Genomic DNA, 22,545 nt, shown 5'->3' on the forward strand with positions numbered 1-22,545 from the left:
CTCGGAACGACAGATTTTCTGAACACCATTTGTGCAGAATAAATCTGCGTGTCGCCATGTTAAACCGACCTATCGCTCATCTTTGATGGTAATGGTGAATAGTGTAGTTTGTTTCTGCAGTGCAGTGATAAATAAATTAAATTACGTGTGAAATAGTGGACTTGCCGCGGAACAACGATTTCTATCGCGAGCAACATTGTATTTTGAAACAGGATAAGTAGGAGGCAAATTGTCTCTAACGCTTGTCCTCGTTTAATTTTGCATTTCATTTTGCCCCAGCAGCTGCTGGAGGCTGGTAACTTTTTTGTACACTGTATTGTTTCATCTGTGTTAAGTGTTGCATGCATGTTTCGTTTGGTGGAAGTGTATAGGTGCTAAGCAAAATGACTGAGTGCAAGCAATGTGGGGCCCCGGTATTAATTTCTGAAATACCGACCACATGTACAGGTTGTTTGAGTGTGTACCATTACAAGTGCACACCACTGACGAAAGCTGTTGCTAAGCTTGTCAGTGAGAACGAAAATCTGCTATTTAAATGTAGTGATTGTTTATCAAGCCAGTGTTGTGGCGAGCAGAATTTAACGCTCCCGACCGTACGAATGTTCGAAGAAGAGATGAAGAAGATTTCTTCTATTTCGGATTCGTTCAGTGGCGTTCGGGAGCAAATTGCTGCTCAGATAAACGTCGCGTTTAAAACCGGGATGGAGGAATTGGTTAGAAGTCTAAATAGTACCATGGATAAAGCAATTTTTGAAATGTCAAAATCTGTGAGCAAAGAGCTGGAAAGTATGAAATGTTCATTTTTTGAATTTAACTCGAATAATAATTTAGTTGCAATGAATGATAAGCACGGTACATCAAGTACGGCATCGGAGCCGAGCCTGCTTCCCAGAGGCAAGAAACGTAAGGTTCAGGAAGACGTTTGCGCTATGTCGGATGATGTTTTTGTTGAAAGTATTAGTTTCGCGGATGTTCTCAAGAGTAATGCTGGGATTAAAATTAGGAATAAGAGTACAAAAAAGAAAAGCACTGCGAATGATGTAATGCAAGTGACTCGTAAGGCTCGTCCGGTCATTGTGATCAAGCCAAAAGAGTCCAACCAGAGTAGCGAGGATACTCGCAAAATTTTGATTAACAAATTGGATCCGAAAAAACACAAAATAAGTAACTTTAGACACGGGAAAGATGGCTCTATTATTGCTGAGTGTGCAACAGGATACAATGTTAATGTTGTGAAAGATGGCATTCAAAGCGATTTGGGTGAAAACTACAACGCTGTTGTTCCCTCATCGGTGCCAAGACTTTTAGTGAAGGGCATGAGCTATCAGTTTTCCTCTGATGAATTCATTCGGATTTTAAAAGATCAGAATGAAGACATTGCGATAAATGAAGTCAAAGTAATAAGGATGTATGAAAATCCACATTTCAAGTACAAAAAGTACAATGTTGTTATTGAAGTTGATAAAGAGACGCATAGTTGTTTGTTAACGGCGCAACAAGTGTATGTTAAATTTGATCGGTGTCGTGTTGTTCCAGAGATTAGTGTTTTGAGATGTTTCAAATGTGGAGAATTCGGGCACATGAGCATGAATTGTAAAAATTGCGATGCATGCTGTAGGTGCAGTGGAAGTCACAAGACATCCGAATGTACGTCAACTGTTTTGAAATGTATCAATTGTATAAAAATGAATAAAGAACGTAAAATGAACTTGGACGTCAACCACGGAGCATTCAGTTATGAATGTGAAGTCTTTAAGAATTTGTATCAAAGAAAAAAGAGCAGCCTACATTTCAATGAATAGCAACCAAGTTCCAGTAGTAATGTGAATCAGTTCGATATCTTGTATTTAAATATAGCCGGTTTATCTACAAACTACGTTGAATTACGTCAGATTGTAGAAGAAAAACTTCCATATCTAGTATTTTTATCAGAAACGCATATTGTTGACATAGATGCATTTGATCAATATAGTATTCCGGGTTATAATGTGGCTTCATGTTTATCACATTCGAGACACACTGGCGGAGTTGCTATTTATGTCAAAGAATCAGTTCAGTACAGGCTTCAATTGAACGAAGTTTGTGATGGTAATTGGTTCTTGGGCATCGCAGTTGATCGTGGCATGAAGATGAGTAATTACGGTGTATTGTATCATTCTCCCAGCTCAAGTGACCAGCGTTTTATTGAAATTTTGGAAAACTGGCTTGAGATGTTTGTAGATTGTAGTAAATTAAATGTTCTTGCTGGTGACTTTAATATTAATTGGTGTGACAATTCGAATTCGAATCATTTGAAACGATTAGCTGACTTTTTTAATTTAAAACAAAAGGTAAATGTTTATACACGTATTTCCAGACATAGTCAAACATTGATTGATCACGTTTATTCTAATTTGGATTCTGTTAGTGTTATTGAATATTCTGATTTAAAAGTAACTGACCATGAAACATTAGTTCTTAATATTGATGACAATAGTAGATATAAAAGTGACTTTGTAAAATTAAAGTGTTGGAAAAAGTATTCAAAACATGCCGTTTCAAGTCTTGTCGAAAGAAGTGTTGATTTTCATACAAACGACGGTTCGTTAGATCAAAAGTCAGCTGTTCTAACTGATGTTTTAAAAACCTGTACCAATAAATTAGTCGAACATAAATTTGTTTCGTTGAAAAATTCGAACAGCTGGTACAATTTGGATTTGTTGCGTTGTAAACGCAATAGGGACAAACTGTACAAAAAATGGCGTAGAAATAATAATAATACAAATTGGAATAGGTACAAGGTCGCACGTAATAAATACTCGCAAATGGTTAAACAAACTCGTTGCGAGTATATTCAGAGGAAAATTGATCAGCATCAAAACAACAGCAAAGAGTTATGGAAAATTTTGAAATCCTTGTTAAAACATAGTAATTGTAAACCGCGGTCCATAACTTTCAATGGCACATTAGAAGAATCAGAACAAGTGATAACATGTAAATTTAATGAGTATTTTGTGGACAGTGTTTCATCGATTAACCAATCCATTGAGTTAGTAGATGAACCTGACGAAATAAAACAGCCGATTAACAATAATTGCACATTTGAATGTTTTCACCCAATAACGTTGGAAGACCTACGAAATATTTGCTTTTCTATGGGAAAAACGGCTGGCGTAGATAACGTTAATGCGAGATTAATACAAGATTGCTTTGATGTCATCGGCCACAATCTGCTGGACCTGATTAATGAATCGTTACAAACTGGGCACGTGCCACAAGTTTGGAAGGAATCACTTGTGATTCCTATTCAAAAAGTTGCTGGGACGATTAAAGCCGAAGAGTTTCGTCCCATCAACATGTTGCACTCATTAGAGAAAATTTTAGAACTTGTTGTAAAAGGCCAGCTGTTAGCATATTTAAATAGTAATAATTTGCTAATACCAGAGCAATCGGGATATCGGGAAGGTCATTCCTGTGAAACCGCATTGAACCTGGTGTTGGCAAAGTGGAAAGAAAACGTAGAGCGTAAAGATACGATTGTTGCTGTTTTTTTGGATCTCAAACGCGCTTTTGAAACGATTTCTCGGCCCTTGTTGTTAAGAACAATCAAGCGCTTTGGATTTTCGGGTTCTGCATATAGATGGTTTGAGAGCTATTTAACTGGTAGAACCCAACGGACTGCTTTCAATGATTCTGTTTCGAGCCCCGTGGTGAACAGCCTTGGCGTACCACAGGGGAGTGTATTAGGGCCCGTTCTATTCATTATGTATATAAATGACATGCGACGAGTTTTACGTTTTTGTGACATAAATCTTTTTGCAGATGAAACCGTGATATTCATTGCGGCTAAAAATTTTGATGATGCCGTTGCACATATGAATGCAGATTTACGTTCTCTGAGTAGATGGTTGAAGTACAAACAGTTGAAATTGAATATAAGTAAAACTAAATTTATGTTGATATCGCGGAATCGAACAAATATAGACGTCTCAATACAAATTGATGATGAGACAATTGATCGCGTGCGCGAAATTAAATATCTTGGCGTGATTATTGATGACAGATTAAAGTTCGACGCTCACATCGACAATGTTATCAAGAAAATAGCCAAGAAGTATGGAATACTCTGCCGATTAAAAAACGATTTAACGATTGCTAGTAAAATACATTTGTACAAATCAATCATCTCTCCACATCTGGAGTTTTGCGCTTCCATTTTGTTTTTAGCAAATGAAACACAAATATCGAGAATGCAGCGTTTGCAAACTAAAATAATGCGTTTGATTTTGAGATGCAACAGATTCACTTCCTCGTCTTTCTTATTAGATGCTCTTCAGTGGTTATCGGTGAAGCAAAGAATTGTATTCTTGACGATGGTGTTCATTTTTAAAGTAATTAACGGTTTATTGCCTCGATATTTGTGTGATCGAATTGAAAGAGGTAGTGACATTCATAGATATAATACTAGAAACGAGACTGAATTAAGAACACCACAGTTTTTGTACGGTGCTTCACAAAACTCTTTGTTTTTTAAAGGAATAAATGTTTTCAATTCGATGCCTATACACATCAAACGTGCTGCAACTCTATCACAGTTTAAGAAACTATGTATTTCACACGTCAAAGCTGCCTTCTGAACAGCTTCATGTTATTTTTTTTGTACTTGACTAATATTGTATCTTGACGAAGTTTTGACTAACGGATATTTTGTATTGACTATATTGTAAAATATGTTTAATAATTATTGGGGCACTAATAAACTACGATGTTCGCCTCGATGATGATGATGGATTTTTTATATATTGACGTAGTTTTGATTTATTCCTTTTTATGTGTAGTCTACGGAGGTTTGAGTCCCGCGCGCGGTACACAGGTATAAACGACTGTTTGATTACTTATTATTTGAATTGAGAATTTATGCTGTTGGTGGATGCCATGCATTAGTAGTAAGTTTTCTGGTTGAATGCCGGAAATTTCTTGAAAATGCAAATGTTTCCGATAGTTTTGACATCATCGGCGGGGTTATCAATTCTGGCAATGTTTTGGATTTTGTTGAACTTTCTTGATCACTATTAAAACTTATGAAAAGTGTGGTTGAGACCAACAGATTTTCACTATTTTTTTTTTGCTGTATAGTATGGGAACTTGTAATGTTGTTTATATCTGTTGAAATAATCAGACCGTTTATTGTTTGCAAATCTGGTTAACATTGATCATAATTAATTATCTTAAAGATATATCGTCTCGCTCAAACCTTTGTAGGGGTATGTGGTGGGACCATCATCATCATCATCATCATCATCATATCGCTTGGAATTTACAACTGTTTTGATGTCAACTTTCTTCTGCTGTCAAAATAAACAATTGAGTACACACTGAAACAAAATTTGAATTTTTTCCTTGGAATTTTCACACCAAAATGTTAACAATCAGGTGTCCACTTTCTTTAATGAACAGTCCTTATATTATGTGATGCATAATAGCATTCAATGCGACAGTATAAATTTTCCACCGAACTAACCTGTGTTCTTATGCGACTTACCGTATGATAACAAATGTTGATTTGACAGCTTCTACGGTTTGATTCAGCTTACATACTTTGTACGAGTACGGGACGAAACAAAATGTACAAATTAACTCAGAAACAAACAGTTTTGTGCGAGGAAACTCATCAATTTGACGATTTTATCCACCGTATTTTGCTGGTTTGATGTAATTTGCATGAATTAACGAGTTATTACGTGAACTTTCATGCGACTTCTGGTTGTCTGGGCATTAGACCACCAACTCCGTCATATTTTTTGTCGTAAGTAAAAGAAAATTCCATACTACTCAATGGCAGAGCTTAATGAAGAGCAGTCAAGCATATCACGCAGTAGCACATTGCTCACAGAGTTTAATTGTTAAAAGCTCCCTTGGCGCTTTTCACTCTCTTCTTACTAAACGCAACCTATCCCAACAATCTTCAGCAGCTTCAGCAAACACACGCGCCCTCATAAATTTTCAAACAGCAACGTTTAAGATGCGGTCCAAGTTCAAAAGCCATGACTTTTACACACAACCCAGAGATGATGAACCGGTAAGAGAATACCTGCGCGTCATCATACACATCACAAATCAAGCGTGTGCTAGAATAAGGGCGTAATTGAGATGAGTTATGTCTCTTCACATTTGTGAATAAAGGTGACTAGATGCAAGTTTGGCGGCCGTAGCGGTAAACGCGCAGCTATTCAGCAAAAAACCCGTGAGTTCGTATCCCACCGGTCGAAAATCTTTTCGGTTTGTAAATTTTCTCGACTTCCCAGGGCATAGAGTGTCTTCGTACCTGCCACACGGTATACACATGCAAAAATGGACAGTTGGCAAAGTCAGCTCGCACTTGCACTTATCAACTTGTATCCTTTCAGCTTTATTCACGGATGAGAATATCGAATAATAGAATTCAATCATGATATTTACGCCCTTACTCTATCACACGCTCGAAATCGTATCCCATCGCGCATCAATCGATGCAATCACCAACGAAGAAACCCAGCGAGAGATCATTAACCAGCTGTGTTGAGCAGGTCGTTGCTGAAGCGATTTATATGCCCTTCCATCCCAACGTGCCATAATCATATGTTAAATAATAGTCGGAGAATTTATAATGAAGTCGATGGCGGCGGGGGCGTCACGATGTAGGCGTTGGTACTTAGCAGAACAAATAGCACTTTGCATTGTATTCTAATTTCATGATTTCATGAATATGCACACGAACACGCGAACACGCACTCGAAGGTTCAATTTCTTGCACTTGAAAATCACTCGTGTATCACCTCATTTTCGGATCATTGTTCTGCCCTCTCGTACGATCCCACTCACCTGTTCTCGGAAGATCCGCTTGAATCCATCGACGGTATGCTTTTCCTCCCCGCAGATTGCGCTCAGCTCCGAAATCAACAGCCAACGGCGCTTGTCTCGCTTCACTTCCAGTTCCATAGCACTCACGACCGGCGGCGGCATTTCACTGCCACTTCCCAAGACACTCTTCTCGATTTTGTCACTGTCAGCTAAATTTTTCTTCTTTCCCGCAGGAACCAACGCTGCATCCACCAGATCACGTTGGGTCTTCAGATCATTCACCAAACCGGCGGAAATGGGATCGAAGGGAGATACCGACTTCGGAACTGGGTCACTGGGCTTCAAGATCGATGCCGACGGCTTCGGTTCAAGGTCAACCACGGTTTCACTTTCGTTTGGTCCCGGAGTTGAAGCCCGACGTTGATTCGGGAATACGTCCGAATCGGTCAAAGGCTTCGCGATGGACGGAGACGGATCTATTTGATGGAGGTTCTTCAAATAGGAATCATTCTTCTGGAGCACAAACACAAACGGGTTTACGTCACCGTGAGCCAGTTTGACACTTTCACTTTTCTGGGTCACGGTCGAATCCGGGGCAGAGGTTCCCGCGAATGTCGAGGACTCCTGTGGGAGTTCATCCGAGAACGAAACCTTCTTCGGCGCCTTATGAGGTAACTGGGGCGATACAGAACGAGAATCGGACAGTTTAACGGTTTCACTTTCGCTTTCGCTGGACACAGTCAAGCTGTGTCGCTTCGGGATCTCCGAGCTGGTCGAAGGATTTTCCATGATGGCCTAGGATTTTTTCACGTTCACTTGTTCTATTGACTGCAGGATTACTGCATGATTTTCACACAGGGTCACGGATACACAGAAATTCTACGCCCTTTAACTCTGAAAATTACGTAAATCACCGAACCCGAAATCGGAACCAATTAATCCGCCCACAAAATTCACAATTCTTCCGAATTCAAATCACCAAAACTCAAATTTCAGCTAAAGAAACCCAACAGAACGAAATCCTCAGAACTTCGAAGCCACGTGAGGACTTCTCTACAGAACGCAAAGAACGTAGCACTGAAAAAACGACCACGGAGTGGAACACGGTTTTGAGAAGCTCGTAACGCAAGCAGATCCGAAACAGAACTGACTGGTACCCCAAAAGGGAGATACAGTTTGTGGTGCCAACGCCAAGCCAAGTCAAGCCGAGATACATCTCGTACCAACTCCAACTTCGAGCGCGCGCGCAGCATCATGTGCTTCATCCAAGCAGGCGTTACGTTTTTTTTTCTTTCGGACGATCGCAGCAGGCGCTTCGGCGGCTAAGTTCATCACAACACAGCATCCCATAGCAGACACCGAGGCGGCTAAGATCGAGCCCAAATGGACCAATCAGCGGGCAGTCTGGGGCACGGTGTGCTGCGGTCGTGTATGTTGTGCGTTTTATGTTTGGTCGATCGCTTCGTAGGGTCCGAATGTATGGTGGGTTGATCGAGTAGTTCACCCGATTTCGTGCGTTTTTATGGTTCATTCTTGATCGACGACGGTGCGAAGCGGAGACTGGCGAAGCCGAAGATAAGAAATTCATATTTCTTATGACCATGCGTTCGCAAAGAAGGTGTGCTGCGACCGTTTGGTTATCAAATTTGTATCCGGCGGCCGGTTGTTTGGTGGGATTGGAATGAACGTGAATGTGACACATCATGGTACGTAGCATGGGAACGGAAACTGCGGTCAAATGATAGTAAGTTTTTGGAGTTGTTGCCATTTATGCTTGTTTGCCAGATGCTCGCCTTCTCCGTTTGCTGGAATTGGAGAAAGGTTGATTGAAGTGACATTTTGATTGGTTTTGAGTTACTTACTCTATCTACTATTTTCAAGCTTTTCAACTATATTTTAGATGATTTGTGTCCATCAGAAGAAATAAAAATAAAACTTTCAAAGTAGATTTTTTTAAAGATAGGTTTTTGTTACTTACACCCCTTTGCTTCGAAACCCTCTCGGTTGGTTTTGAGCGCTCGATTGGAAAGGATGGTTACCCGAGGAGGAACAAATAACTCCCCAATAACTTATGCATACCATTTTTTGGTATCATACCAAAATTAGGTATTGTTCAGTTATTAATACCTCAATTTGGTATTATAATGGTATTGAAAAAAATCTTTAAAACAATTAAGAATACCTCATTGAGGTGTTAAACAGCTATTGAGGTCTGCTGGAGGTATTGAACTATAATTGAAAAATTTCATTTTTATATGAAAATCCATCAAGTATTATTGAGGTATTACAATACCTGATCTAGTTATCAGTTTGGTGTTCGTAGAATATGCTTGAGATATTATTTGAGGTATTTTACCTCTTATGCAGGGCTAATTCATACCTCATTCAGGTATGCAGTATTGGAAATTGTCTGGTATGGAATACCTCAATTTGGTATTCAGTAGTTATTTTCTTCTGCTCGGGTGGTTAGCAGATAAAGGTTGAATAAGCATGCACAGACTTGTGTTTGATCACAGAGCGGATGTTGTTAGTTGAAAATGTATTTGGTGAACTTCAATCGGCGGCTAAAATCAAACCTTTGTTTGATGCAACACTCATTGATGACCTTGAAAATCGAAATAAACTGTAAATCATTACGTGCTGTATAGGAAATATAGGCCCTCTCACTCCCTCAAGGTTTGATGTTCAAACAAGAAAAAAAAAATGATGTGGTTCATGGTCATGGGCGTCGATATATGAAAAAAGTTCGGTTTTTCTGTTATTTCAATGCCTGTTCAATTTTACACGGTTTGTTTTAGAACAGTTAAATTTCGGAAACACTACCGTCCAAATTTGGCAATGATTTTTCTGTCGACAAATCAATGAACATATACATTGTGATTTGATTAGTTTTATTTGACTTTTTTTTATTCAATGCTCAATATAACTTACATTCCTTTAGGGACCATGGAAGTATTTATAGGAAAATATTGATCATGGGTCAGTCACTAAATTTTCGGAGTCGAATCAACCATTCAAACTATTTAAAATATTTTTCTGAGGTCCAGCATTTGTCTTTTGAAGGAAACTGTGCTGCTATAAGTTTTCATAAACCAATCTTTCGATAACAATTGCAGGGTTTCTAGAAATACAATTGAATTTCATCTGATTTCCATACATTCATGTCTTCTCGTGGTCTTTCAAACAATGTTTTCTATAAATCGTGGTTTTTGGCCAGAACTCCCCAACCGCCCATTTATGATCTCGTGGTTTATTGACGACCCAAAGAACACATTCATGTCCCTATCGATCAAGATACCGGTAATATTGAGGGTTCAAAGTTGGGGGTTGCGAACTGGATCTTAACAAGCAGCCTGGCAGCTATGAAACTAAAATTTCCTTCAAAATAATCTGAGTTTGCTTAGAACTACGCGATCAAAACTTCGCCACGCACAAAAATGTTATACGATCTTTGTGGAATCAAGATCGTCGACTTATTACACTGTAACCTCAATTTACGAACTAGATCGGGGGTGCGCAAATTGAGTTGGTGCGTAAATTGAATCAGTGCGTAAAACGAGGGAGCTCAGTTCGTAAAACGAGGTTTTGCCAATTTATCATTTCTATGTAGAAGAATGTCTCACAATACTGGACCCTAGAAGATTGTTATATTTTTAAGCAGCGTTAGTATTTTCAGATCCAAGTTTTGGAAATTAAGTGAGTTGAACATGTGTTCTAGTTAATCCAAAAACTTCCTGGAATATATACCTGCAATGTACTGGCATATTTAGCGATCCTTTGATGTTTTTTTGATATGGCACAGGCCCTTATCAATTCATAGTAGTAAAATGAGTATTTTTATAATTTGTGCCGATGTCCTAGGTCCTCCAAGGACTACATTGAATATAGGCCTTGGGATCTACGACCGTAATAAGAAATTAGAGGTTACTTTTTAATTACTCCACAGGCCCCTAACCATTCATGTGAGTAAACGGTGTATTGTAATAATTTGTACCGATATCCTAGGTCCACCAAAGACTTCATTGAATAGAGGCCTTTGAATCTACAAACGTGAGCAATGATCTATAGGTAGTTTTTTTAAATATGGCACAGTCTCTTAACGTCGACGGAATATTTTATTGATTTATACGGATGTTTTTGGTGCTCCAAGGACTCCATTGAATAAAAGCCTTTGGATCTACGGCCATAATAAGTGATAAGGAGATAGTTTTCAAATACTCCAAAGGCCCCTTACCATTTATGTGGGTAAACGATGTATTGTATGAATTTGTGCGGATGTCCTTGGTCCTCTAAAATCTCTTTCGAATATGGGCATTGTATATCCTAAGCGTAACCAATCATCAATAGATAGTTCTTCAATATTGCAAAGGCCTCTTACTGTCCATATTTGCAAACGAAGTGTTGTATTGAGTTGTGTCGATGTTTTTGTACTTCCGAGGACTCCACGATATATAGACCTGAGTATCTACAAACTTAAGTAGTTGTACATTGATGATACTTATTTATAGCATAAAATAAAAACTCTTAAGGCTAAGTAGCCCGTCATTCGGTATGGTAGCCTTGTTGATTTTCCAGATTGCAATTTTAAAGTGATAAAACTCAGTCATCTTGAGTAATATTGATTCATAAAAATATCGTTACTTCAGCTTACATATAGAAAATATGCTGATACATTTTCAGCAATGTCAGTGCAAAACCTAGTGATTTTCTTCAATTCGCAATCGTGAGACGGTTTGGCCACAATCATCGATGCCCACTACAAATTTCAATGACGGCCTACTTCGCCTTAATATAAGCAAATGGATCAATGTACTGATCTGTACTGATGTTCATGAATTTACTTCATTAAACATGTGACGTCTATTGAATTTGCGTAAAAACAGACTTCGTTGATTGAGGTTTAGATGAATTTAATTTAAAAATGGCGTCATACATCGATTTTCGTCAACAATATTCTCCAAACGTAGGTCGCCATCTTGGATTCCAAAATTGCGTCAGACATCGATTTTCGTCATCCCCTCGTCGTGCCCGTTCCAAAAATACCCATATTGTATGGGTTTCCACCGATTTTCCCAAACCGGAGGTCGCCATCTTGGATTTCAAAATGGCGTCGAACATCGATTTTCGTCATCCCCTCGTCGTGCCCGTTCCAAAAATACCCATATTGTATGGGTTTCCACCGATTTTCCCAAACCGGAGGTCGCCATCTTGGATTACAAAATGGAGTCGACATCGACTTTCGTCATCTCCTCGTCGTGCCCGTTCCAAAAATACCCATATTGTATGGGTTTCTAAAGATTTTCCCAAACCAGAGGTCGCCATCTTGGATTCCAAAATGGCGTCGAAAATCGATTTTCGTCATCCCCTCGTCGTGCCCGTTCCAAAAATACCCATATTGTATGGGTTTCCACCGATTTTCCCAAATCAGAGGTCGCCATCTTGGATTTCAAAATGGCGTCGACATCGATTTTCGTCATCTCCTTGTCGTGCCCGTTCCAAAAATACCCATATTGTATGGGTTTCCAACGATTTTCTTAAACCGGAGGTCAATGATTTCCCACAGAATTGGCAAAACTCAGTTTACGCACTGCGTAAAAAAAGTGACTTAAATTGAGTTCACTTCGTAAAAAAAGTGATTTAAATTGAGGTAGCGTAAAAAAAGACTTCGTAAATTGAGGTTTTAGTGTATGTCATGATGTCATTATGTCATAATTGGTCCTAATCATGCGTCATCCTTTCAGAACTTTTGGAAAATACATTTCTTACTACCTACGGTTTTAAACTGTCTTATTCAGTCGATTTAATTGGATTTAATGTCAGTGTTAAATTAGAAAAGCTTTGTGTAAATTTCGAGAGGGATTCGCGATAAGGGCCTATTTGACAAATCAATAACAATGAGAAAATAATAAATGAAATTTTCATGTGCAATTTTTAATCCCAATTGGAGAAAATATACTCCAACTTTAACTATTTCACTTTAATACACATTTCATAAACCTAGTTTCAAAATCCTCGTCAATACCACACACATCTCCTTCAATTTTCCTAGCTATTTCGAAATAAAAAAAAAAAATATAAGGTTTCGCCTTAAACGTACTCAAGAATGCCAGTATCGCCCAATGTTATGAGCCTGTAATCGATATCATTTTCAGTGTCGCCTATTACTTTTGCGTCGTGTTTTCATTCTGGTTTCAATTAAGCCCGCTATGTACGCCTTGTTTATTTTTTGTTTGCAGTGTCGCCGTTTACTCTCGCCGTGTTTTGATTACGATTTCAGATGCGCCCATCACTTTGATAAACAAAAACACAGGCGTAATCAATACAGTGTGTGGTTTTGCATGAGGTGAAGTTTCGTCTTCTACAAATTTGCGTTTTTTGAATAGTTAAATTATCGAAAGGGGAAAAGTTCAAGTGCAGTGAATAGACAATCAAGCTACAATTTCACCGCTATAGTTTCTTAAATTGTGTACATTTTGTCAGTTTCGCCTAATTCGCGAATCTTTCTAGATTTGTTTTGCACTTTGAAAACGTTTTTTTTTTGCGAAACAGGCAAACAAAAAACGATTAGCACCAAGGTTTCTTGAAGGGAGGTTTATCAATCAGAGCAGTCAGTGGATGCGAGGATAGGTCAGCTCTGGGGGAAGTGGGAGTGATAACTGGTGAGCTGGCTTGTTGGCGCATATGTTTGCATGTATCGTTTCAATGGGATTGTTAGGGATTGTTTACCACAGAAAACTAATCCTACCGGTAAAGTGGAAAATTGCTTCCGCATTTCTAAGTGAAATTCGCCATCTTTTTGTGTTTGAAAGAATGTAAACACTATTTTGCTTTTGAAATCTTGAATACAAACCTGTTTCAAGAACTTGATACTATATAGCTGATACACATATCAATTTTCTTTTATGACCCCCCCCCCCCCCCCTTCAAAAATAGATCCATAGTTTTATTGATATCTGTTAGGTATTTAATTTTTTTTAAGTGAAAATAAAGGTAAAATGACGATTCAGACGACGATTGAAAAAAGTTCAAGGACTCTCGTTAAAAATAAAACTCAAAGAGATATTTTTTTTTTCGTAATTCCACCCCCCTCGTTCCATCCAAGTGGTCTCGGACATAGCAGAAAATTAATATTTGTATCAGCCTAATAAGTGTTTGAAATTAATCAAAACATTCAGGCAAGGTACATAAATGCTTGTGAGACACAGCCTTTTCTAGCATTTATATATTTTTTTAGTTAGTGTCACATCAATTAATTTGATAAAACCTCGTTAACGATGTTACGCCAATTTACTCGGTCCATGGCTGTGTCTCTCCAACTTCGATTTTGGCACACGTTCTCCAGATCTTGTTGCACCTGATCAAGCCACCTCGCTCGCTGTGCTCCCCGCCTTCTTGTGCCAACCGGATTCGACGCGAACACCATCTTTGCAGGATTGTTGTCCAGTTGTCTTGCAACATGCCCTGCCCAGCGCATCCTTCCGGCTTTTGCAACTTTCTGGATACTGGGTTCGCCGTAGAGCCTAGCGAGTTCGTGGTGCATTCTCCGCCGCCACACACCGTTCTCCTGCACTCCGCCAAAGATCGTCCTAAGCACCCTTCGTTCAAACACTCCAAGTGCTTGCAGGTCCTCTTCCAGCATGGTCCATGCTTCATGTCCATAGAGGACCACCGGTCTTATAAGCGTTTTGTACATGGTACATTTGGTGCGGGGGTGATTCTTTCTCGACCTCAGCTTCTCCTGGAGCCCATAGTAGGCGCGACTTCCACTGATGATGCATCTCCGTAACGACCACCTCAAAAGTATCCCCGTCTATCGTAACACTGCTTCCCAGGCGGGCTCTGTCGCGCTCGGTTCCGCCTATCAGCATGTACTTTGTTTTTGACGCATTCACCACCAGGCCGACTTTTGTCGCTTCACGTTTCAGGTGGGTGTACAGATCTGCCACCGTTCCAAATGTTCTGCCGACAATATCCATATCATCCGCGAAGCAAACAAATTGGCTGGATCTTGTGAAAATCGTACCTCGGTTATTGAACCCGGCTCTCCACATGATACCTTCTAGCGCGATGTTGAATAGCAGGCACGAAAGTCCATCACCCTGTCGAAGTCCCCGGCAGGTTTCGAACGAACTGGAATGTTCGCCCGAAATCTTCACGCTATTCTGTACACCGTTCATCGTTGCTCTTATTAGTCTTGTGAGCTTCCCGGGAAAGCTGTACTCGTCCATAATTTTCCATAGCTCTTCGCGGTCGATGCTATCATAAGCCGCTTTGAATTCGATGAACAGGTAATGCGTTGGGAATTGGTATTCACGGCATTTCTGGAGGATTTGCCGTACAGTGAAGATTTGTTTCGTTGTCGAGCGGCCGTTGATGAAACCAGCTTGATAACTTCCCACAAACTCATTTGTTATTGGTGATAGACGACGAAAAATAATCTGGGATAGCACTTTGTAGGCGGCATGAAGGATAGTGATCGCACGATAGTTTTCACATTCCAGTTTGTCGCCCTTCTTGTAGATGGGGCATATGAACCCTTGCTTCCACTCCTCCGGCAGCTGTTCCGTTTCCCAGATTCTGACAATCAGCCGGTGCAGACAGGCGGCCAACCTCTCCGGGCCCATTTTGATGAGTTCAGCTCCAATACCATCCTTACCAGCGGCCTTGTTATTCTTGAGCTGGTTGATGACATCCTTAACATCCCTCAATGTGGGGGCAGGTTGGTTTCCTTCATCCGCCGTGCTGATGTAGTCACTTCCTCCGCTTTCGTGACCCTCGGCGCCTGTGTTATCCGTGCCATTCAGATGTTCATCGTAGTACCGCTTCCATTTTTCAATCACCTCACGTCCGTCCGTCAAGATGCTTCCGTCCTTTTCGGAATGCGTTAAGCTTCTCGTAGAACTTTCGCGTTTCTTGTGAACGATGCAGCTGTTCCATTTCTTCACATTCCGCTTCTTCCAGGCGGCGCTTTTTGTCCCGGAATAGGCGGGTTTGCTGCTTTCGTTTTCTTTTATATCGCTCCACGTTTTGTCACTTTCCTTGCTGCAGCATTGCAGCCCGCGTTGCAGATGCTGTGCGTATGCGGCAGCGACGTTCGGTTGGGCCAGGCGCGCTAGGTTATACCGAGGCGGTCGTCGATACCGTACATTGTTGATGACGGATAGTTTTTGGCGCAGTTTCACCATCACTAGATAGTGATCAGAGTCAATGTTAGCGCCACGATAGGTTCTGACGTCGGTTATATCGGAGAAGTGCCGTCTATCGTTCAAAACGTGGTCGATTTGTGATTCCGTCTGCAGTGGTAATCTCCAGGTGTATCGATACGGGAGGCTGTGCTGGAAGTAGGTGCTGCGAATGGCCATGTTCTTGGAGGCGGCAAAATCTATTAGTCGTAGGCCGTTCTCGTTCGTCAGCCGGTGGGCGCTTGACTTTCCAATCGTTGGTCTGAACTTCTCCTCCTGGCCAATCTGAGCGTTCAAATCTCCTATGATGATCTTGACGTCGTGGCTTGGGCAGCGGTCGTACTCGCGTTCGAGCTGCGCGTAGAATGCGTCCTTGTCATCATCAGTGCTTCCGGAATTAGGGCTATGCTCGTTGATTATGCTGAGGTTGAAGAACCGGCCTTTGAGCCTCAACTTGTACATTTTTTCGTTGATCGACCACCACCCGATCACGCGTCTTTGCATAGCACCCATCAGTATAAAAGCTGTTCCCAGCTCACGTGTGTTGCCGCAGCTCTGGTAGATGGTAGGATTACCTCTAAACGTTCGCACCAATGCTCCTGTCCAGCACACCTCCTACAGCGCTACGATTCCGAAACCGCGAATCTTCAGTACATCGGAGAGTATGCGTGTGCTTCCGATGAAGTTGAGAGATTTGCAGTTCCACGTACCGAGATTCCAATCACTAGTCCATTTTCGTCGCTGTGGTCTTTGCCGATTGTCCCGGTTCGTATTCTCTCGTTGAAATTCCTGTGCTGATGTGTTTTTACGGTTGGCTTGCAGGGCTTGATACCAACCCCCTAGATTTCCGGAGGAACATTCCCCCTAAATGTTCGGAGGGCCATAGTGTGCAGTTTAGCTTAGAGTCCTTCTCTGGCACTCGGACGATGATCAGCCGCCCCTCACATGGAGAACAGACGCTGTTGTGAACCGCTTTCAGCATGGAGTACAGACGCTGCAGCGTTGCAGATGCAAACCCTTTCCTTCCCTGTCAGCATACAACCAAAGTTCCCATGGGAGTTGATTACCCGGTCTTCCCTAAGGTTACTTGTACCCCGGCCAGTACCACGAGTTGCTGGGAAGGAGAATATGGATCACACAAAGGGATCTATTTATTCCAGCAGGTAAGAGAGGTGCCAATGGTACGCCATGGCCAGCATTTATCGTGCCATTTTTTCAAGTGATCTATGGTAAAACCTTTCACAATTTTGAAAATTTGTTGAAATGTTTGAAATTGATGTCACTTTTTCTTCTTCTTCTTCTTCTTCTTCTTCTTCTTCTTCTTCTTCTTCTTGGCATTTCGTCCTCACTGGGACAAAGTCTGCTTCTCAGGTTAGAGTTCAATGAGCACTTCCACAATTAATAACTGAGAGCTTTATTTGCCAAAGTTGCCATTTTCGCATTCGTTCATTGTGTGGCAGCTACGATGATACTTTATGCCCAGGGAAGTCAAGGAAACTTCCATTACGAGAAGATCATGGACCGACCGGGAATCGAACCCAGACACCTTCAGCATGGCTTTGCTTTGTAGCCGCGGACTCTAACCACTCGGCTTAAGAAGGCCACTTCCAGTTCGTGGTATTTAAGGTGTTCGCTAAAACGCGGTAATTTATTGTCAATTTCCGGGAAACGATGATTTTTTCAATGGAGTTATAGATATTTTGCCTAAATCCAGCAAATCCTGAAAAACTGAACGCGGTTAGTGGTACCCTTTACTTCCTCACTATTTTTTATTACAGTGCATTACAGTACAATACTCAATAATAACAGTTCGCTTTTTGCTTGCTAGTATTGGCATCTGGGACGATTTAAATATGACGTCCATCGTTTTTTGAGATTTCTAGACCCCCCTCCTCCCTCTGTCACGCTTTTTCCAATACCTTCGATACGTACTATCACACTTTTGTAGATCCCCCCTCCCCCTAATGATGGACGTCATTTTTGGATGATCCCTCTGCGGATCCTAGAATGTACTTTTCAAAGAAACGGTTGAAAAATTCACTATTTTTTTAATATAAAACACAAAGCCTAGTTTGCATTTCTTTAAGAAAAAAATCCGTGTATTAAGGATTTATTCCTTAAAGAAATACAAACTAGGTTTATGTTTTATATTAAACTCACTTGAATCGAGGTGTAGGGGATAGAAGCTATCGTTATGATTCATATTTCAGATACTTAAGACCTCAGTAAAGTATAACTCATCAAAAAGCATTTAAAACAAATCATTAAGTATTATTCCTCCATGTTATTGAGCCAGCAAAACACTTTACTTTCAAATGGCGGGTCATGATTTTGATCCCACAGTATGAATAATTTTATATAAATGAAAATGTGTTGACTTTTCATGTTTCTTATTCCGGACGCGTGCTTACTTTTGCCTCACATTCCGAAAACTTTTATTCGAATTCCAGACAGCTTGTGAAAATCATAATACCACTAATCGTCATACCACTAAAAAGACACCTAAGGGAGTTGGGCATTACTAATTTTTATATATATCGATGGAAAATGCTTATTGAAACGAGACTTGAAAGTTTAAACTTTTGAAGGGCAAACATTTGGGGCCCAAATAGCCGTAGGGTAAACGCGCAGCAATTCAGCAAGACCAAGCTGAGGGTCGTGGGTTCGAATCCCACCGGTCGACATTGGCGTAGGAACAGGGGGGGCCGGGGGGCCTGGCCCCCTCCAGAATCATCCAGGCCCCCCCTAGATTTTTTGATGATAGTTAAAATTAAAATTAAAAATAAACACAAAGCAAAATCTTCTCAATCATTGTACTTGGCTCTTGTAAGGGACGAATGACCTTCAGGTTGGGACTTTAACCTCATCAAACAACAGTTATTACTTAACAGTGGTTACGTTATTTGAGAGAACACCATGCTTGCCTTACACAGCATCAGCGTGACGGTTCTGACTTCGGGGAAAGCTTAACCGTCCCAAAATTAGTTTCTTTTCTAAATAATCCAAATTATGCTGTTTCACCATAATGCAGCATATTCACTGCCTTCTGATTTTTCATGTTTTAGGATACCCTACTCGAGGTGTCAGGTAATAATGATTTCCCTAATGAGAATTCACTAAAGAGACTCTATAATGTTCGAAAAAATGAATGGAAAAATAGACAAAATTACTAGAGGAATTTCTCAAACAATACATAGCGGGAATTCTTGTTGAAAAATAAGGCTGAACTTTCAAGGAGTTTCGGCATGGCCAAGTTTTCTTCAGATGAATGGCAGAAATTTAACATGGTTTCCAATTCAAACAAATCCATGAAAAAAATCTTTGGTTGATTTTGATTCAATTGTTCAGGTATTTTCACATGAATAATTTACTGAATAATTTGACTAATTTTCTACAGATTTCAACAACATTTTTCAGAAAACTTTTCAATATTCTTTATAGAATTTTAGTGTAGTCGAATTCCTCAAGGAATATTGAAGGGTAGCGTTAGAACTTTTGCAAATTTCTTGGAAAATAGTCAAGTAATGTTGTCGGACTTATTCAAAGCTCCATTGTTTTCATGTCTTCTTTTATAGGTAAATTGATTCCGGAGATTGTTCCCGGATTTACCTAAAAAAATCTTTCAACAGTTCAGTATTCCCTCGCAATTCCTCCGAAAAATCATTCATTCTGTCAAATCTAATACTGAGACATTTTGCTGAAAGTTCTACTGGTGATTCTTCTGTGAATTTCTTTAAATATTTTTCCCAAAAATTTTATTACAAATTCTTCCGCAAAGTTAATCAAAAGTCCTTAAAAAGTGTGTCCAAAATACATCACAAATTGCGTCAAAAAATCTTCTATGTTTTTTTCTAGAAATTTTGCTTCAAATCCCCGGATTTTTTCAGAAATGGAAAGAAAATTGTTTTTGAAATTTCTCTTGCCTTCGAATCTTCAGAGGAAATTTGTTTAAAACCCCCTTGAAAAAATTAAAAGATTTATTAAGATATTCATAAAGAAATTTTTATTGATTTTCCTTGAAACACTTTTCTACAAATAATTTCACCAATTGGTCGGTGTTCAGACAGACCGGATTAGATGATATTTTAATTTTATCTAAAGAAAAGTAGAGGACTGTATAAATTATGATACAGATGTGTTACGAAATTCATAAGCTTCAATATTACAGCAAACAAGGCAAATATTCGGTTATTCCAAATGCTTGAAGTACGTTTTCCAGAAATCATTCAAAAATACTTGCTTCAGTCTATCTAAACACCAATTGGTCGGTGTTAGAATTGTTAGAATCCATATTCTTGGTTTGTATTTTTGTGCGATACGAGGGTAGAATTCTAGAAAACCAGAGGTCAAAGAAGGATATATTTCAAGAATAATTTTAAAGGAAGATTTTGATAGAACTTCTTAAAAAATTGCTTTATTTGTAAAATTATTAGAGAGGTTTTAACTATCCTGTAAATTACATAGTTTCTAGATTGTAAATTATCTTTCATTGTACCGTTGCCCAACTATTGTTCTACCTGCTTCAACATTTTGTTGTTTTTCATTCTTCGCATGACGCTTTGAGGAACTTCGTACAAAAATCTTTTCATACTTCAAACAGAAAAATTTTGAAGAATCTTAAAAAAGGTAAAATAGAAGAGGTTAAAAAAATACTGAATTCTTATGCGTATGGTTCTCGATTTCTGAAAGTCCATAAGAAATTACTCAACAATTTTTAAGTAATGCAAAAGTTTCCCCCAAGTTTTAAATTTATTAAAATATTACATTATGAGTTTTACTACACTACATGTTCGGTTATGTTCTTAAAAATACCGGCAATATTTTCGCGTTAAACTTCTACACTAGTACAAAAAAAAAATCGATAAAAAAGTTTGTTTGGAATTTCTAGAGGTAGGGAAAATGAATTCTTTCTACATCAATATGTTCACAGTAGTATCATGAAACTTTAAAGTCCATATAAAAAATTATCCAAGATTTTAATTACACACAATCAGTATAAGTTCCATCCGTTTTAACACCAATCGTGTTCTATTAAAAAATCCGAAGAAAAAAGAAACAAAAATGTCTGTGGTAAATCCTTCAAGGACCTTTCAAGATTTTCTCAGAGGTACATTGTCAACAAGTTTCAGAAACTCTACGGTTTAATTCTTGAATCTACGATAAGAATTTAGTATTTTTTCCGAATTATATTAGAGCTGAAATTCTTCTAAAAATTACCAACAAAGTTCCTTCGAACATTTTTTTGAATGTATAGAAAACTGATATGGAGTAGAGGAATTTATAAAGCAATCGCTATTTATATTGAGATATTCCTAGAGAAGGTTTTGAACTAAAAAATGAAGAGTTTGGGCAAATTTTTAAATGTTATTTATGGAAGAATCCTGAGATAACCATTCAGAAAAAAATGGAGCTATTTCTACAGTCTGAAAAAAATACTTGATAAATTTTCTGAAGAAATTCTTCGAGAATTTCAAGAATAAATTGCAAAATCTTAGTAAATCTGATGAAAAATTTCTTCAATAAATTCCCAAATTAATCGTTAGAACTGTTTAAAGAAAAAAATCTCTGGAAAGTACTGAGATTAATTTTTGGTAAATTTTTCGGGAAGATCCTAGGAAAACCATGATACGGTTCTCTAAACAATCCTTTAACAAATTACTCGGGAGTTTTTGAAAGAACAGTTGAACGTATTCCGCTAGTAACTTCAAAAGAATGTTAGAATTCTCTAAACACTTTTAGTAAGGCATTTTTGAAAACATAAAAAACATTTTCGTGAGAGATTTGAAGGCATGTGGGATGTTGCTGTGGAACACCTGGAAGTATCTTTTTTTTTGCAGAAAGTCTGAATAATTATTTTATTTCGATTGTTTTGCTTCAGCTGTTGGTGAACTCTCTGGAGAATTTATGAAATGAATCCTTGCTTGGTGATCTTGAAGATATTTTTTGTGTGACTCTTTGAATTTTTGGTACCAATTTTTGGAGAAACGCTCAATAATTTCTGAACATTCTAAACAAATTATTTATAAACAACTGGAGGATTCTTTAAACTTACAATTGCAATTTATATTTGATAATTACGTACAGGGCCATCCAAGAGAAATGAGTAAAAGAATTTCTAAAGCATTCACTGGTGGAATTCTTAGGGAATTTTTAAACAATTCGATTTTCGAAAAATTTTATGGTGCGATCAAAAAGTCTGGGAATGATTTTCTGTGCGAATCCCAGGACGAACTCAGTGAAAAGGAGTTCTCGAAGAAATCACTGAAAAGTACGAAAATAATTGCAGAAATTCCCGTACTAGTTCTAAAAGGAATCTCTTCAAACCACATGGTTGATTACCAGAAAAAATTGTTGGACATTCCTTGTGAGTTTTTTTTGCAAGAATACTAGCTACGCCAATGCCGGTCGAGGATCTTTTCGGGTTGGAAATTTTCTCGACTTCCCTGGGCATAGAGTATCTTCGTACCTGCCACACGATATACACATGCAAAAATGGTCATTGGCACATTAAGCTCTCAGTTAATAACTGTGGAAGTGTTCATAA

General features: G+C 39.0%; 1 protein-coding gene across 1 annotated transcript in view; it reads right to left on the reverse strand.

The window, feature by feature from the left end:
• The window catches only part of LOC5573122, a 417,647-nt gene extending 409,679 nt beyond the window's left edge, over window positions 1-7,968 (reverse strand). The window contains exon 1 of the mRNA XM_001660688.2: window positions 6,841-7,968. Within this exon, the coding sequence (XP_001660738.2) occupies window positions 6,841-7,608 (768 nt within the window). The 5' untranslated portion in view covers window positions 7,609-7,968. The remainder of the gene's footprint in view (window positions 1-6,840) is intronic.
• Between the last annotated feature and the right edge of the window lie 14,577 nt (window positions 7,969-22,545).

This window comes from Aedes aegypti, chromosome 2, assembly GCF_002204515.2.
Source record: "Aedes aegypti strain LVP_AGWG chromosome 2, AaegL5.0 Primary Assembly, whole genome shotgun sequence".
In the NCBI taxonomy this organism is placed as follows: Eukaryota; Metazoa; Arthropoda; class Insecta; order Diptera; family Culicidae; genus Aedes; species Aedes aegypti.